Source organism: Megalobrama amblycephala, linkage group LG11 (assembly GCF_018812025.1).
Source record: "Megalobrama amblycephala isolate DHTTF-2021 linkage group LG11, ASM1881202v1, whole genome shotgun sequence".
In the NCBI taxonomy this organism is placed as follows: Eukaryota; Metazoa; Chordata; class Actinopteri; order Cypriniformes; family Xenocyprididae; genus Megalobrama; species Megalobrama amblycephala.
Window position 1 is genome coordinate 39,476,565 of NC_063054.1, and position 17,003 is coordinate 39,493,567.

Consider the following 17,003-nt stretch of genomic DNA (forward strand, 5'->3'; position numbering starts at 1 on the left):
TGAAAATCTGTCCACATTGTTGGCAGGTGAAAGGTTTCTCTCCAGTGTGAACTCTCATATGGACTTTAAGGTGTTTTTTGTGTGTGAAACTCTTAGTTCCTGTCTTTTGAACTCCTTTTTGTGAGGAAACCTGTGTTGATCTTTCCCCATTCATGAAATCATAATGTTTATCATAATGTTCTTTCTCTTCTTCCCTTTCATTAGGTTCATGACTCACTTCTTTCAGTGACATTAGGTCTAGGACAAAAATAGACATAAAACAATTTAGACATTTAAAGCATCAAAAGCAACAACATGTATGTTCTATACCCTATCCTATCCTATCCTATGGATCAGGGATGGGCAGGTTTGGTACTGGAGGACCACTGTCTTTCATCCCTAATCAAATACACCTGCCTGTAATTTTCAAGCAATCATGAAGACTTAAGGCCGATTTATATTTCTGCGTCACGTGTACGCTGTAGGCTACGCTACGACGTATAACACGTCAATTCTACGCAGACTGCAAGCGCTGTGATTGGTCTGTTAGAATCCCTCCCTCGGGTCAAAAGATTGGTGTGGAGCAATCGGAGAAGAGCAAGTGTGTGGCAAGGGGGGTGTGGTTCAGCAGCGGGAGATGAGCAGCGCTTAAGTAGGTCAAGTGCAAATGATAAACACCTGTGTCTCATTGCAATAATTGACATGGGGAGACCAGATAAAGCCACCAGGAAAAAGGAAGTGACTGACAGAGAAGCTGTGTCTCATTTCGAAGGTTGCATCCTCCGGAGGTCGCATTCGAAGATTGCATACGTCATTGAGGCTGTATCAGTAAGTAGGACTCTCCGAACCTGACCTTGGAATACATCCTTCTTTCATAGGAATTCAGAGGATGCATGAGGTGTATCCTTCACTGCTGCAGATAACCCATAATTCTTTGCGTCTCTGTTAACAACCGTCATTTATTTGAAAAAAATAAATAAATGGTGGTGCCGGCAAATGTACATACAAGCGAATATATGTTTAAATGCAAGCAGTTTCATGCTTGTTTTTTTTTTAAACTTTGTTCTTCCTAATATCCTCCTCCTTTGTCTCTGTAACAGATATCTGTTGTACATAAGCCAGCTCCTCAAGCAACCAAAATAAAAAATAAAACAAGCTCATTCTCTTTTCAAATTACAAATTCATTAATAATTTCCATTCATTTGCTGAGAGCGCAATGAGGTTGCCGTGAATGTATTGGCATAGCAACGATATACTTCCTGTTTCCTTTCCTGCCTGTGTGTCCTACGAAGGACGTCTTGTTTAATTCTGGCTAAGGACACTCCATATACTACATCCTTCACAGGATTCGTCCTCTTGAGGATGCAGCCTTCGAAATTAAATGAAATGAGACACAGCTACTGACTGACTGCACACTTGTGGAGGCTGGAATTTGATTACTATGTTTGCAGCTTTATGTTGATTATGTTTTGGGAGCGCAGAGACCAGATGCATAGACTACTGCACGGAGGCTCCAGTGTAGGTGCTTAGTGATAAAAAAAAATGTTATTGTCAATATTTTGAAATCACAATTATGACAATAACATTTTTTAATTAAAGTTTAACTATTTTTTTGTTTCTCAAATTTTGAAAAAAAGTTTCTCAAAAATGTTGATTTAATACCGGTACTTTGCTTGTTTCATTAATGGATGAATCACTGTTTTTTGAACGAATCTCTTGAATGATTCAATAACAAATACATTGTATTTGTAACAATGCAATCGATATAATTGTTCTTTCATGCTCCATGTTACTTTCAAAAGGTGCTTTTCTCTATTTTGATTGCTTCTGTAGACACCAGTGTTTATATACAAACTATACAATTTAATTCTAGTTCCAATTTCAAGGAACTGTTGAGTGGGCTTAGGTGATCACCAGCTGGTTTTGCTATTTTTAAGGAGGTCCTTTTTTATCAGGTAATATTGACACAAATAGACTGCTGAAGGTGGACCCATAACATTCTACATTTTATGGCAACCCCAGAGTGGGCGAGAAATATTGCAGCATATAAACAAGACATTGTGGAAAGGAGCAGAGTGAACTATTTGAACTCCGTTATGATACAGTTTTGCAAAAATAACTCTGTATTCATTTGCAGAATGAGGGAAATTGAGGAAAGTGAGGCACTTCTTGTGCAACAGATGGATAGAGGCTGTAAATGCAGTTGGAATTGGTCTTGGCTGAAACTTGAAACTACAATCAAGGTCCATGCAGTCAAACACACATTCATACTGTCTGACTTTTTTCAGAAAATTGAAAAAAAGGGTTGTGCTAAATGCACTCTCTGCATGAAGGAAATTAACTACAGTAGCAGAGGGGTGCATGCCCTGTATGCACACTGTCAGACATCCATACACACAAACAGAGTGACCTCAATCGTAACAACTCAAAGTGTGGCACAACTCCTCCGTAAGGAAGATCCTTTACCAGCTACTCAGAACCAGGCCTCAGCAGCAGAAAAGATCAGGGAAAGTGTTAAGCTTCCAGTGCCTATGTGTAATCACATTGCTAATGGAGAGGTATGTATGTGTGTGTGTGTGTGTGTGTGTGTGTGTGTGTGTGAATGTGTGTACTTGTGTGCCGATCTGTTAGTGTGTGTGTGTGTGTGTGTGTGAGAGAGAGAGAGTGTACTTGTGTGCCGATCTGTTAGTGTGTGTGTGTGTGTGTGAGAGAGTGTACTTGTGTGCCGATCTGTTAGTGTGTGTGTGTGTGTGTGAGAGAGAGTGTACTTGTGTGCCGATCTGTTAGTGTGTGTGTGTGTGTGTGTGTGTGTGTGTGTGAGAGAGAGTGTACTTGTGTGCCGATCTGTTAGTGTGTGTGTGTGTGTGTGTGAGAGAGAGTGTACTTGTGTGCCGATCTGTTAGTGTGTGTGTGTGTGTGTGTGTGTGAGAGAGAGTGTACTTGTGTGCCGATCTGTTAGTGTGTGTGTGTGTGTGTGTGTGTGAGAGAGAGTGTACTTGTGTGCCGATCTGTTAGTGTGTGTGTGTGTGTGTGTGTGAGAGAGTGTACTTGTGTGCCGATCTGTTAGTGTGTGTGTGTGTGTGTGTGAGAGAGTGTACTTGTGTGCCGATCTGTTAGTGTGTGTGTGTGTGAGTGGCAAATGGGGCAGACCTTCAAGAGTCTGCATGCTGTGAAGTTTGAAGTTTACAACTGTGTGTTTGATCACTCTAGACTCGACATCAGAGAAACAGAAAGTCAATTTTAAAAGAGTCCACATCACAATTTAATTAGCTAAATAGGCAGCAACTCACACTAATGACCCCTGACATTGAAGACTTTACTTACTGATTTAATTACAAATATGTGAAACATTTCATTTTTAACTTGACTGAACCTTTTAGCAATATTTCTGGTATTGAATAAACTACATTTATACTTGAAATTTTGTTTCAAGAAATTACAGATTCTTGAAAGATAAATTGTGTTTCAGTTTGCACTGAAACATGAATAAACTCATACAACCTTTTTAACATGTTTCTTTGTATCATTTTTGTCACTGTTTTGATTTTAATACAAAGATTATCTGATAATATGGTTAGATTTCAGTTCACTTCTGTGATTGTAGACAATGCGGCGTCTTAGTAGGACTTTTATTTTGGAGTGACGACATGACGTCATAAGACTGCGCCGCGCTCCTGCATCTGCTGTGATTCTGCTGAAGAAAGGTTTGTTTTAAGAATTTAAGCTGTTTTAATCGATAGGAACAGTTCAGTGATTTATAGTTATAGTGTGTTTTGTTTTAAACAAGTGATGTGAAATTAGTTTATTTACTATTTAATGTAACATTGTAATTGTTTATCTAACTGTAATGAACAGTATTTGTGTGAGTAAAGCTCATATCCGCTGATGAGAAACAGTAAACCTGCGTCTCATTTCTCTCTCTATATATCATAAATCAGTTTATCATGAACACGAGTTCAGTCTCTGGAGAGTTATGATGAACTTTTCAACTCCGAGTCAATTGAATCAAATATTTAGAGAAATGATTCAGTGAATCACGACTCATGCTGCTCAAACATGAACGAGAACAACAAACACTAACAAACTAACTAATCATGTTTTCATCAAAGAGTAATCATTTAAATATAATCTATAATTCTTTAAATACCAAATGTAGATCATAAACTTCTAAATATGAAGTGTTTAATTTACAGCGTTAGTTTTGAGTGTTTTTTAACAGGTGATTGAAGACCATTAACTCTTGTTATTCTTTTCTTACAGATGGAGTTTATTAAAGAGGAGACTGAAGATATGAAGATAATTATTAAAGATGAGACTGAAGACATGAAGATTGAAGATATTGAGGAACAAACAGGTTGGTTTTATTCTCATCGTTTTATTGATCCTAAAATGTCCAGCTCTACAGAAATAGAGAATATTTTCTACAACATAAAACCAAACATCTACTTCTGAATAGAGAACAATGAAAAACAAAAAACTTTGAGCATCTTAATGCTCAGAAGTGCTTTACTTACATTTTAACATACCTGAACATAAACAGCAGTAATTGAACATTAAATCAAGCAAAAAAAATATTTTATAAATAATAATTTAATGTGTGTTTGTGTCATATGGAGGAAAGTCAGCAGGGCAAGTGTGTAAAACATTTTGAACAGAGTGAACTGCTAATATTTGATGAAACCAGTGAAAATATTCACCTTGTCATTTGTGGTTTGGTGTAGTTTGGAAATCAGTAAGCGCTGACAGATGAAATGGTGTGAAAATTACATGTTGAGACAAAATCATCATGGTTGTCATTTTAATGTTCTGTAAAAGTTCTGATACAAACTGAAATAAGTTCAGTTAAACTAACAAATTAAATCAGCAGCACTGGATTTGTGTGAATAAACATTAAAGGGAAAGTTGACCCAAAAATGAAAATTCTGCTGTCGTCCCAAACCCGTATGAGTTTCTTACTTCTGCTGAACACAAAAGAAGATATTTTGAAGAATCTTGACCAAACATTGACTTCCTCAGTAGAAGAAAAGTACTATTGAGGTCAGTGGAAATTGTAAGCTGTCTGATTACCAATATTCTCCAAAATTTGTGTTCAACAGAAGAACTTGTACAAGTTTGGAAAAACATAATGGTGAGTAGATGACAGAATTTTCATTAATAACCCATTAATATTGCAAGCCAAAAGTCACAATTTTGATTGTAAGTGCCAAATAAATACAAAGTCGGACATGGATCATTGTTATGTGCTCATAAATATAAATTTATGTGTAACTCCTAAATGCAATGAGATATTTTTACCAAGCTTGACACACTGTATGTATGGGCTCACTGTGAGGACACATAAAAAAATTGGTGGTGCTATAATTGAACAAAACATGAAATTAGCTTTTTCTACAGTACCGTTGTACCTTGAAAAACAAAAAACGTCACTGCAAAATGACCAAAAATGATCTAAAGCCGTAACTCTGCAATGGTTTTGCATATTGACACCAAACTCTGTGTCATTGTTATGCCACACTGACCACATCAATTAGGTGACAGTGCCACCTACTGGTCAAACACAAACGGCAGTTTAATTGGTTACTTTATTTTAAGATGATGATTACATTGTAATCATTCAAAGAAGAACTGAGTAATTTTAAAGGATTAGTTCACTTCAGAATTAAATTTTCCTGATAATTTTAACTACATTTATATACTATAGAGGTAGGGTTGAGGTTTGGTTTAATTTCATAATTAAGCATTATTAACTCATTACTATAGTGTGTAACTACATCACTTTAAATGTGATTTGAATAGGATTTGCATAGGGAGGCCTGCATAGGGAGCAATGACACTTCCTCTCTCAAGATCCATAAAGGTACTAAAATCATATTTAAATCGGTCCATGTGAGTACAGTGGTTCAATATTAATATTATAAAGCGACGAGAATATTTTTGGAGCGCCAAAAAAACAAAATAATGACTTATTTAGTGATGGCCGATTTCAAACCACTGCTTCCGCCAAAGTCACGTGATTTCAGCCGTTGGCAGTTTGACACATGATCCAAATCACAACAGAGCTGTTGAGAACATATCCACATCGCTATGATCAAATGCTTTCTTTATGCTGCCACCACTGTCATTTTTTGTTGTCTGTTTATTTTATTGAGAGAAAAACGTGCAGTACTTGACCGAGTTCGACACATGCGCAATACAAATTTTTTCTATACTCTTTACCAGACTTGTTTCATCAATGGGACATTCGTTGGGCAGGATCGGTGAAGAAAAATAGTGCATCCACCATTGCAACATAGTTCAGAAGATACACCAAGAGAACAGGAATCAAAAACGATGGAGAAGGCATGCCTCTTGAGTTTATTCTTCTTGTTTTTGAATCGCTCTTTACTCATTCTTCTTCGACTGCACATTGTGCTCAGTACTGTGCGTATTGTCACCTAGTGGACTCTTCTTTCCTGCTTGCGCTGTTGCACGCGCACCGTCCACACGGCCGCGAGCCCACCGAAAAATACGTCATGCGGACGGTGCACGAACGCGGACGGCTGAAGTATACCCGGGGCTTAACGCTATTGATGCACCTAGCGCTTCTCCGGCTTTACGTCAGTTTACGTTCTGAGATAACGCTGACATCTGGCGGTTGGGTTTATAAGCACAATAGCACAATTCGACTTGCTGTGGAACAAATAATAGATTAATAAGACCAAAGATTGCCCGTTTTATGTACTCAAATTGAATTATGTCTCATGTTTAACCACTATAAGAGCCAGCGGTAAATCCCCGAAGCACTGCCCGAGATGAAGCTGTTCTCCGCGCTTACACGACCCCTGAATGGCCGCTGACGCCCTGGAGCTCACATCTCTCGAAAACATCTAAATTAATTGTAAAATAGGCGATATTATTAAATATAAGTCACATATATAATATGTATATATATATATATATATGTATGTATGGATTATGCAGGCCGCCAGCAGCTAGGAATTAAGTCCTACCATGATGTACAGGGTACAACAGGCCATATTTTATTTCTTTAGCCCTTAGTTTCTCCCATGGACCGCCAAGCAGTTTGCGTTGGGAAGACACCTCTGCTGGAAAGTCCGGAGATATACTGATATGACTCCCATCAAAACAGAGAGCAGGCTTTGGTTACGGGCGAGCCGCAGTATCTTAGTCTTAATAGTATCATGATGTATCCTGGCAATCATAACTTGCGGTCTGTTGTTCACAATGGGGCCAATGCGGTGAGCTCGGTCAACCTTTGTCACGCGGAAAATTATCTTTAGGCCAGATTAGCATTATTTAGGCCAGAGACAAATTGTGTGGGGTTGCCCTTCTCGATGTTCTCACAAAGCCCAGCTATCTTGATAATTTGTCAATGAGATCTGGCCTCTAAACCCGTTACCTTGGACTTCAGAGACACATTCTCTTGTGATAAACTTGCTAGAGTGCCTTCCACTGTGTCAGCTGACGAGGACGAGCCTTTTTGACAGTCTTTTTAGATTTATTCATCATTAGCATGTTAATTATGTTGAGTGATCAAATTTAGCAAGAGCAACAAAGTTTTAAATGATTAATTTCAACAAGTGTGACGGAGCTAATTGAAAACACGTCCTACTCCATGTGCTGCTCTCTAGCGCTCTTTGGTATCGGGGGTATTTTTACGAGTACGTGTACAAGTATATGAGCTTGGTATCGGCCCAATACTGATACCGGTATTGGTGCATCCCTACTGAAAACCCCTGATTTAGATCATGTTGAGGTTTTATGTGTAATCATAGGAGCTGATTAATTATTGTTTATGGTCATGATGCCACCAGCTGGCAGCAATAAGTGTGGCACATATTCAAGCATTTAAAAAAGTCCTTTTATAGTTTATTTTATAAAAAACTGACAACTGACTACAGGTCGGCTCCATAGCAGATTTCAAGCAATTAAGAGCTTAGAGAGTTACATGTAAAGTACTAGACAGATTCTGCTAGTATTGGACATTTACAAGTAACTGTATAACTGTAAAATGTAAGTTTTGTGTTGAGGAAAGCACATCTCATTTAATTGTTTTTTTTTTTTAAGTTGCCAGCCATCACCAGCATTTTTGATTATTATTACAAAACTTTAATGACCCCAGAAGATTTTGTTGTATGAATAGCTGAACATGCAATATGTCAAGAAAAATAACACAGATGATTGCGTTAGTTTGCATGTACTTGATCAAAGCTTTTATCGCTTCTTCCTGCTGCTGCTTCTTCTGTGTTTTGATCCGGAGGTTTTGTACTGATTCAGATAAGTAAAAGCACCCCTACCGTATACCAGGAACATTCTGTCAATGGCGGGAAAGTTTTGTGTCATAAATTATTCTCAAAATGTCTTAAACCAAAATTAAGGGTGTACTCACACTTGTGAGCACTTTTGACCCCCAAAGTCTAGTTTATTTGGCTAGTGTGATTGCTCCATACCATGCCCTGGCCCGCTTGAAGAGATTAGGCTCGGTACGGCTGTAGTGAGATCGCTAACCGTGCCGCAGTACGGAACAGCTACTACTTTGTGTGTGCTATGTCTGACATCATTACAACGACAAATATCTTCTATTACTAATAGCATAGTTGAATTTTCAATTAACTTAATTAATTCAAGTATATTTACGTTTATAACAGTTCTGGTTCTCGCCTTATTGGTGAACAGGAATAGTAGTCTGCAAATTTCTCTATCAATGTCAGCTCTCCTCTAACAAGCTGATGATCTTCACCAGATGTGAAAAATACAGAAGACATACAAAATGTGCAGTGGTGGGTCCCTGTGGACCAGGTTTGAAAACCACTGGTGTACTGAGTATAAGATCTATAGACGGGATGGGCAACTCTGGTTCTGGAGGGACACTATTCTGAAGAGTTTAGCTCCATCCTTGATCAAATACACCTGCAAAATTTAACCCAACCCCAATATTTAACCCTTATTCTTGAGGACTGCTTGAAAATTACAGGCACATGTATTTAAATAGAGATAAAACTGAACTCTGCAGGTCCTCCAGGACCAAAGCTGCCCATCCCTGATCCATAGGGTAGGGTATAGATCAGGGGTGTCCAACCCTGCTCCTGGAGAGTTACCGTCTTGCAGACTTCAGTACCAACCCTGCTCCAACACACCTGCTGTAATCATCAAGGAACCCTGAACATCCTGATTAGCTGGTTCAGGTGTGTTTGATTGGAATTGGACCTGAAATCTGCAGGATGGTAGCTCTCCAGGAGCAGGTTTGGACACCCCTGGTATAGATCATACATGTTGTTGGTTTTGATGCTTTAAATGTCTAAATTGTTTTGTCTATTTTCATTCTAGATCTAACAGCACTGACAGAGGCTAGCCATGAACTTAATGAAAGGGAAGAAGAGAAAAAACATAATGATAAACATGATTTCATGACTGGGGAAAGGTCTACGCTGGCTAAAAAGACTTCCTCACGAAACAGAGTTCAAAAGACCGGAACTAAAAGATATTTCACCTGCCAACAGTGTGGAAAGAGTTTTGATCAACATAGAAACCTTCAAGTCCACATGAGAATTCACACTGGAGAGAAACCTTTTTCTTGCCGGCAATGTGGAAAGAGTTTCAATCAAAAAGGAAACCTAAAAGTCCACATGAGAATTCACACTGCAGAAAAACCTTACTCCTGCCAACTGTGTGGAAAGAGTTTCATTCAAAAAGTAACCCTTATAACCCACATGAGAATTCACACTGTAGAGACCCCATTCGCCTGCGTACAGTGTGGACAGAGTTTCAGTGAAAAAGGAAAACTTGAAATCCACTTGAGAATTCACAAAGGAGAAAAGCCATACACCTGCAAAGAGTGTGGAAAGAGTTTCACACAAAAAGGAAGCCTTAAATACCACATGCGAATTCACACTGGAGAAAAGCCTCATACCTGTCAAGAGTGTGGAAAGTGTTTCCGTTATAAAGGAAACCTTAAGGTCCACATGATAACTCACACTGGAGAGAGTCCATTCACCTGCCAACAGTGTGGAAAGAGTTTCAGTGAAAAAGGAAAACTTGAAATCCACAGAAGATCTCACACTGGAGAAAAGCCTTACACCTGCCAACAATGTGGAAAGAGTTTCAGTGAGAAAGGTAACCTTACAGCACACATGAGAATTCACACTGGAGAAAAGCGTCATACATGTCAAGAGTGTGGAAAGGGTTTCAGACAAAAAGAAAAACTTGAAATCCACATGAGAATTCACACTGGAGAAAAGCCTTACACCTGTCAAGAGTGTGGAAAGAGTTTCCGTTATAAAGGAAACCTTATAGTCCACATGAGAACCCACACTGGAGAGAGCCCATTCTCCTGCCAACAGTGTGGAAAGAGTTTCAATGTAAAAGGAAGCCTTGAAAGACACATGAGAATTCACACTGGAGAAAAGCCTCATACCTGCCAACAATGTGGACAGAGTTTCAGTCAAAAAGGACACATTAAAGACCACATGAGAACTCACACTGGAGGAAAGCCTTATACCTGCACTCTGTGCGGGAATGGCTTTACACGGGAACAAATCCTTAGGGAACACATGAATATTCACACTGGAGAGAAGCCTTTTACATGTGATCAATGTGGAAAGAGTTTCGCACATAAATTGTCACTTTATTTTCACATGAGAATTCACACTGGAGAGAAGCCATACACATGTGATCAGTGTGGAAAGAGTTTCGCACATAAATCGTCACTTTATTGTCACATGAAAATTCACACTGGAGAGAAGCCATTCATGTGTGATCAGTGTGGAAAGAGTTTCAGATTTATAGGTAACCTTAGGGACCACATGAGGATTCACTCGAAAGAGAGCTGTTTTAGAAGTCATCACTCTGGAAAGAGCAGAGGTGTAAAGAATACTTGAAAACCATTCTTGAATAAAAGTAGATACCTTATCTGCCTCAACTCCTAAATCAAACGCCTGCAATTCACAACTAACTGCTAATGCATTTACGTAAAGTAGCCTTGTTGGCAAGTTTGGGTGAGTAAAGGCTATGGGGGTAAATTGATGCCAAAACCATTGGAAATGGACAGACTAAAAGTCACAAATAGATATTACAACTTGTAAACAAAAAACACAATCTACAAATAGATAAATCCGCAAACAAAGTCCTCATGATCCGCAAATGTAAAACAAGATCTACAAATAGATACAAAGTCCTCAAACAAACTCTTTGTGATCCACAAATATAAAGCATGATCTACAAAAAGATTAAAAATCCACAAATAAACACATCCTGATTCACAAATAGAAATCAGTGACTTGTACTTGAAAACCAGAATATGAATGAATTTAAAGTTACTTGTTTGCAGGTGAAGATCATGTTCTGTTTGTAGATTGTGTCACATTTGTTTTCATAATTCTGACATTATTGTTTCGCTGTTGTGACAAAATAATGCCATAATCATTGAAAATGAAGAGACTATGAGTCAAAAATGCACATTACAATTTGTAAACACAAACAAGATCTACAAATAAATTTAAAATCTGCAAATGTAAAACAATCTGTAAATAGATTCCAAATCTGCAAACAAACTCCTCATGATCCGCAAATGTAAAACAAAATCTACAAATAGATAAAAAATCCACAAACAGACTCTTCATGATTCACAAATAGAAATCAGTGACTTGTACTTGACAACCAGAATTTGAATGAATGCAAAGTGATTTGTCTGCGCATGAGGGTCATTTTTAATTGTAGATTGTGTTGCATTTGTTTTCAGAATTTTGGCACAGCTGTTTCACTGTTTTTTTTTTTTTCATTAAAAAATCTACAAATGCCCTCCTCACAATTGGCAAACAAACACGGTCTAACTTGTATTTTCAAACCACTGTAAAAAGACATTCATACACATTCTGTGCAAAGCTCAGCATGCAAGTGTTGAATCTGTGTTTGCAGATCACAGGGCATTCACAGATCCCTCTGCACACATCTACAGATCTTTTTGGCACTATGGCCGTTTCTCAAAACCAAGTTCGCAAACTTCGGACTCGCGTCCTTGGTAGTTGGGACTTGGCAAGTTCGACTCAGGAGAACAAACTCCCGTGGACGGGAGAACACAAGTCCGGTGATTCTGCAAATGGAACAGCAGCGTACTTGATAACGTCACTCAGCTCGCTCTGGCTTCTCCGGTTATCTCTGCATGTATCTTTTAGCCAACAATAAAACGAAATTTGTTATAAAACACCACTCTGCTTCTTTTCATTTTATTTAAAAAACAAACAAAAACATATTAATAGTCTCAGGCAACGAGTGATTGATTATCTGCAATGTCTGCATATATTTATAACAAAACGAAATATTAAACAACCCTGCCTCTTTTCGTATATATTTCAAAAATATTAAATGTAATACTATTTGTGCATACTCTGATTAACTTCACTGTAATAAAATGAAATAGGCTATAACATAAAACCATGTCTCTATTTGTTTTATGTCAGTTTTAATGATCAATAGGCTAATTGCCATTATAAAAGGTAAGAATATACAATAAGAAATAAAGCAAACAATTCAGTCAAGCGTACAAAATCAGCGCTTTAGTAGGATACAAAAGTTAAATAGCCATATATAAAGTTATGAAACGTCACATTGCCCTTAGCCAAAATGAAGCCAGCGGCAAACGTCAGAAGGACTAGCTAAGGTAAGGCTGCTCTCGGCTGGGCACATGAGCGCTGAGCGTCCGGTGATCGCCTGGATCTCACAACTCCGACAACGTCAGATCAAATTGTCAGAAAGGCGCAATCTTTATCAATAAACCACAAATTTGAGCTTTAAACCAGAACATTTTCGCCTGAAAAACTCTTAACACTACATATCATGACATAATAACAGTAATATGTTTAAATTATGCGGGGTTTCTCCTTTACTATTGACGCTTGCTGGTTAGTGCGAGATGCATTCTGGGATACCTGGCTGTCTCAAGTCTGCACAAGTCACCTCTCGATGCATCCTCGATAAAAGAGGCGGATCAAGAACACATCCGGGGATTTGAACTGAACTTGGCTAGATGCGAACTTTGAATTGGAACAAACTTGGACAGCGACTTATGACGTTTCACAAGTCCACAAGTACAGACAAGTACACATATTAAGAAACGGCCTATCTTTCCGCAGAGTGTGACTACGATCCACACGTGTAGTCAGCCAATCAGGGGTATTGCTTCAATGTGATGTCACGCCCCCTCAATAAGCCCTTTTCAAAATAAGAGCTGACACTTCTCTGATGTGTGGGCTGGGCTCACTGCCATTTACCGTTGCCGGTGTCACAGCGGCTGACAGGCGGACAGAGCCTGGGCAGCGCTGCAGTAGGAATAAAATCTTTACGTGGCAGGGGGAGCTGCCACGGTTATACGCGCCTGCCTCGGGACCTGCCACGGATATATGATGCATATATGATGTATGCCGATTGATGAATGCGTGCAAACAGTGCAATCCTGCTCTTATGTACCTATTTATCATCTTAACTTAATACTTTATTCGCTCTTATTGCCCAGAATGGAGCGCGTCTCTTGGCTCCTACTAGCATCGCGTCTGCCTCAAGATCTCTCACTGTTTACAGCTACCAGACAATCTGATTGACACATGAGAGCAAACGGATACATAAATAAGAGCAGGATTGCACAATTTGTCATCTTAACTTTTATTTTATTCGCTCTTATTGCCCATAATGGAGCCCGTCTCTTGGCCCCTACTAGCGTCGCGTCTGCCTCAAGATCTTTCACTGTTTACAGCTACCAGACACCCAGGACTGATGCAGGAGAGCACAGAACAAAACATGTCACAGCCAAGGTGAGTAAATTGAACACGTAAAATCACATTGTGGTCTGTGAAATATTGTTTAAGGATCTTTTTAAGTACTAGTTTAGTAAGTTAATAAGATTTTTACAGTCTTTATAAAACATTTCTTTAAATGTTTGTGTCATTCAACAACACTGAAACAGCATTAGTTTTTAAAAATGTAAAAAATATCATTGTAAAAAATGGGCTACACATTGTGGCATTAAGGCAAACTCAAAAGGTTATGCTGTACAAAATAAGTAACTATATTAGTTCTGCAAAGTGACTTTTTAGACTGTATTATTCAACAAATTTGATAAAGATAACAGGGAAGGGGGCACAGAGAAAAGTCCAGACAGTAGCACAATGTGTGGTGCAGCAACAGGAGGCATCCCTTTGTCATCAAAACCATTCAGGATCACAATCTGTGGATGCTCTGTATAATTATTTAAGGGTTTAAGGTTAGACTGAATATTAAAATCAGGAAAAGGGAATTTAAAAATGCCATTTTAACACACTTACCCCAAATGTCCCTTTGTTCGCAAAGCCTTTTCCAGGGTTCCCACACTTTTTCAGCGATCATTTTTCAGGACTTTTCCAGGACATTTTCAATTTTACAACAATGGGAATAAAAGACTGGGATTATGCCCTAAAGTAATATATTGCTCTCTAAGTCTTTAAAAGTTGTATTGCCATGACTTAACTATAAAAGTAGCTGTGATTGTAATCGTTATCAGTGTCATTGATTAATAAGCAGATTAGATCAGAGTGTGCACACAAGTGTTATTTAGCTAAATCAGGACGAAATACTAGACTAAACACACACAAACACACTTACACAGGAAATCAGAGAGTGGACATGAATTGAACCGCATCATAACGGGAATGGAGTGATGAAAAGAGTAATTTAACCAGCTGGAAGAACCATCAGTTTCTCTCTCTAAAGCACATTTGTTAATAAAGGGGTTCACAATCTTAATACTAAATCTGTGCTGTGCAGCTTGTGCTGTTCGGATCTGCAGTCTCAGGAGAAATTCTTGATGGTCTGGTCCGATGGTGCTGAAGTTGTAATCAATATCTTTGTTGAATAAAGAAAATGACGACGCCTTGCATCATTAATTTAAGCCGGTTGACAAGGAACTTGCGCATGGATTGAAGGGAACAAGGCCTGGAGCCGGGTAGGATCTCACATGAGCAGTCTGTAACATCAGCGGGAACAAAGAACCAGAAGCCCAACTGCCATCTGGCTTTTTAAGAAGTCACCAAAGAGAGGAGATGTCCACCAAAGTCATTAGGAGTAATTTAATATGAAACACTACCTAGATGGACTACAATATCTAGATGTTCTGTCATCATAAATGTCTTTGAAGTGTGTGTGTGTTGCAAATAGGGCAGACCTTTAGGAGTCTGCATGCTGTGAAGTTTGATTTTTACAACTGTGTGTTTGATCGCTCTAGACTCTACATCAGAGAACCAAAATGTCTCTTTTAAGAGCGTCCACATCACAATTTGATTTGCTAAATAGGCAGCAGCTCACACAAATGACCCTTGACATTGAAGACTTTACTTGTTATTGATTTAATTACAAATATGTGAAAGATTTTATTTTTAATTTGACTGAACCTTTAAGCAATGTTTTTTGGTATTGAATAAACTACATTCATACTTGAAATTTTGCTTATTTTACTTGATTACTGATTCTTGAAAGATAAATTGTGTTTCAGTTTGCGCTGACACATGAATGAACTCATACAACCTTTTTAACATGTTTCTTTGTATCATTTTTGTCACTGTTTTGATTTTAATACAAAGATTATCTGATAAATATGGTTAGATTTCAATGCACTTCTATGATTGTAGAAAATGCAGCGTCTGAACAGGACTTTTATTTTGGAGTGACGGCATGACGTCATAAGACTGCGCCGCGCTCCTGCATCTGCTGTGACTCTGTTAAAGAAAGGTTTTTTTAAAGAATTTAACCTGTTTTAATCGATAGGAACAGTTCAATGATTTATAGTTGTTACAGTTTTTTTTAAAAGCTATGTGAAATTAGTTTATTTACTATCTAATGTAACATTGTGATTCTTTATTTAACTATAATGAAGGATATTTGTGTGAGTAAAATTCATCCACTGATGAGAAACAGTAAACCTGCGTCTCATTTCTCTCTATATATCATAAATCAGTTTATCATGAGCTCGAGTTCAGTCTCTGGAGAGTCATGATGGAGAAACTGAACTTTTCAACTCCGAGTCAATTGAATCAAACACTTTGAGAAATGATTCAGTGAATCACGACACGTGCTGCTCAAACATGAACGAGAACAACAAACACTAACAAACTAAACATGTTTTCATCAAAGAGTAATCATTTAAATATCTATATTTCACTAAATACCAAATGTAGATAATAAATGCCTAAATATGAAGTGTTTATTAATATGCAGCTTTAGTTTTGAGTGTTTTTAACAGGTCAAGGTTAACTCTGTTATTCTCTTCTTACAGATGGCATTTATTAAAGATGAGACTGAAGATATGAAGATTGAGTTTATTAAAGAAGAGACTGAAGATATGAAGATAATTATTAAAGATGAGACTGAGGACATGAAGATTGAAGATATTGAGGAACAAACAGGTTGGTTTTATTCTCATCGTTTTATTGATCCTAAAATTTTTATTTTCTACAACATAAAACCCAACATCTACTTCTGAATAGAGAACAATGAAAAAAAAAATCTTTAAGCATCGTAATGCTCAGAAGTGCTTTACTTACATTTTAACATACCTGAACATAAACAGCAGTAATTGAACATTAAATCAGGCCAAAAAAAAAAAAATGTATAAATAATAATTTAATTGTGTGTCATATGGAGGAAAGTCAGCAGGGCAAGTGTGCAAAACATTTTGAAGTATAAGCGAGTGAACTGCTAATATTTGATGAAACCAGTTAAAATATTCACCTTGTCATTTGTGGTTCAGGTGTAAGTTGGAAATCAGTAAGCGCTGGCAGATGAAATGTGACATGTGACAAAATTATCATGGTTGTCATGTACATGTTTTTGTTAATGTTCTCTGAAAGTCTGATACAAACAAGTTCAAAAGGTTTTTATTAAACTAACAAATTAAATTAGCAGCACTGGATTTGTGTGAATAAACATTAAAGGGATAGTTGACCCAAAAATGAAAATTCTGTTGTCGTCTCAAACCTGTATGAGTTTCTTTCTTCTGCTGAACA

General features: G+C 37.8%; 1 protein-coding gene across 1 annotated transcript; it reads left to right on the forward strand.

Annotated features, from left to right (window-relative positions):
• Nucleotides 1-4,055: 4,055 nt before the first annotated feature.
• LOC125278668 (gastrula zinc finger protein XlCGF57.1-like) lies at nucleotides 4,056-12,295 on the forward strand. The gene is made up of 2 exons (XM_048208000.1): nucleotides 4,056-4,333; nucleotides 9,307-12,295. Exons 1-2 carry the CDS (start codon nucleotides 4,240-4,242, stop codon nucleotides 10,854-10,856), a joined length of 1,644 nt encoding a protein of 547 aa, XP_048063957.1. The 5' UTR covers nucleotides 4,056-4,239; the 3' UTR covers nucleotides 10,857-12,295.
• The last annotated feature ends 4,708 nt before the right edge of the window (nucleotides 12,296-17,003 follow it).

Coding starts and splice junctions, on each gene's coding strand:
- LOC125278668 (XM_048208000.1), top strand. CDS start 4,240: ATGGAGTTTATTAAAGAGGAGACTGAAGATATGAAGATAATTATTAAA. Junction 4,334..9,306: donor AGATATTGAGGAACAAACAG/GTTGGTTTTATT, acceptor TTTTCATTCTAG/ATCTAACAGCACTGACAGAG.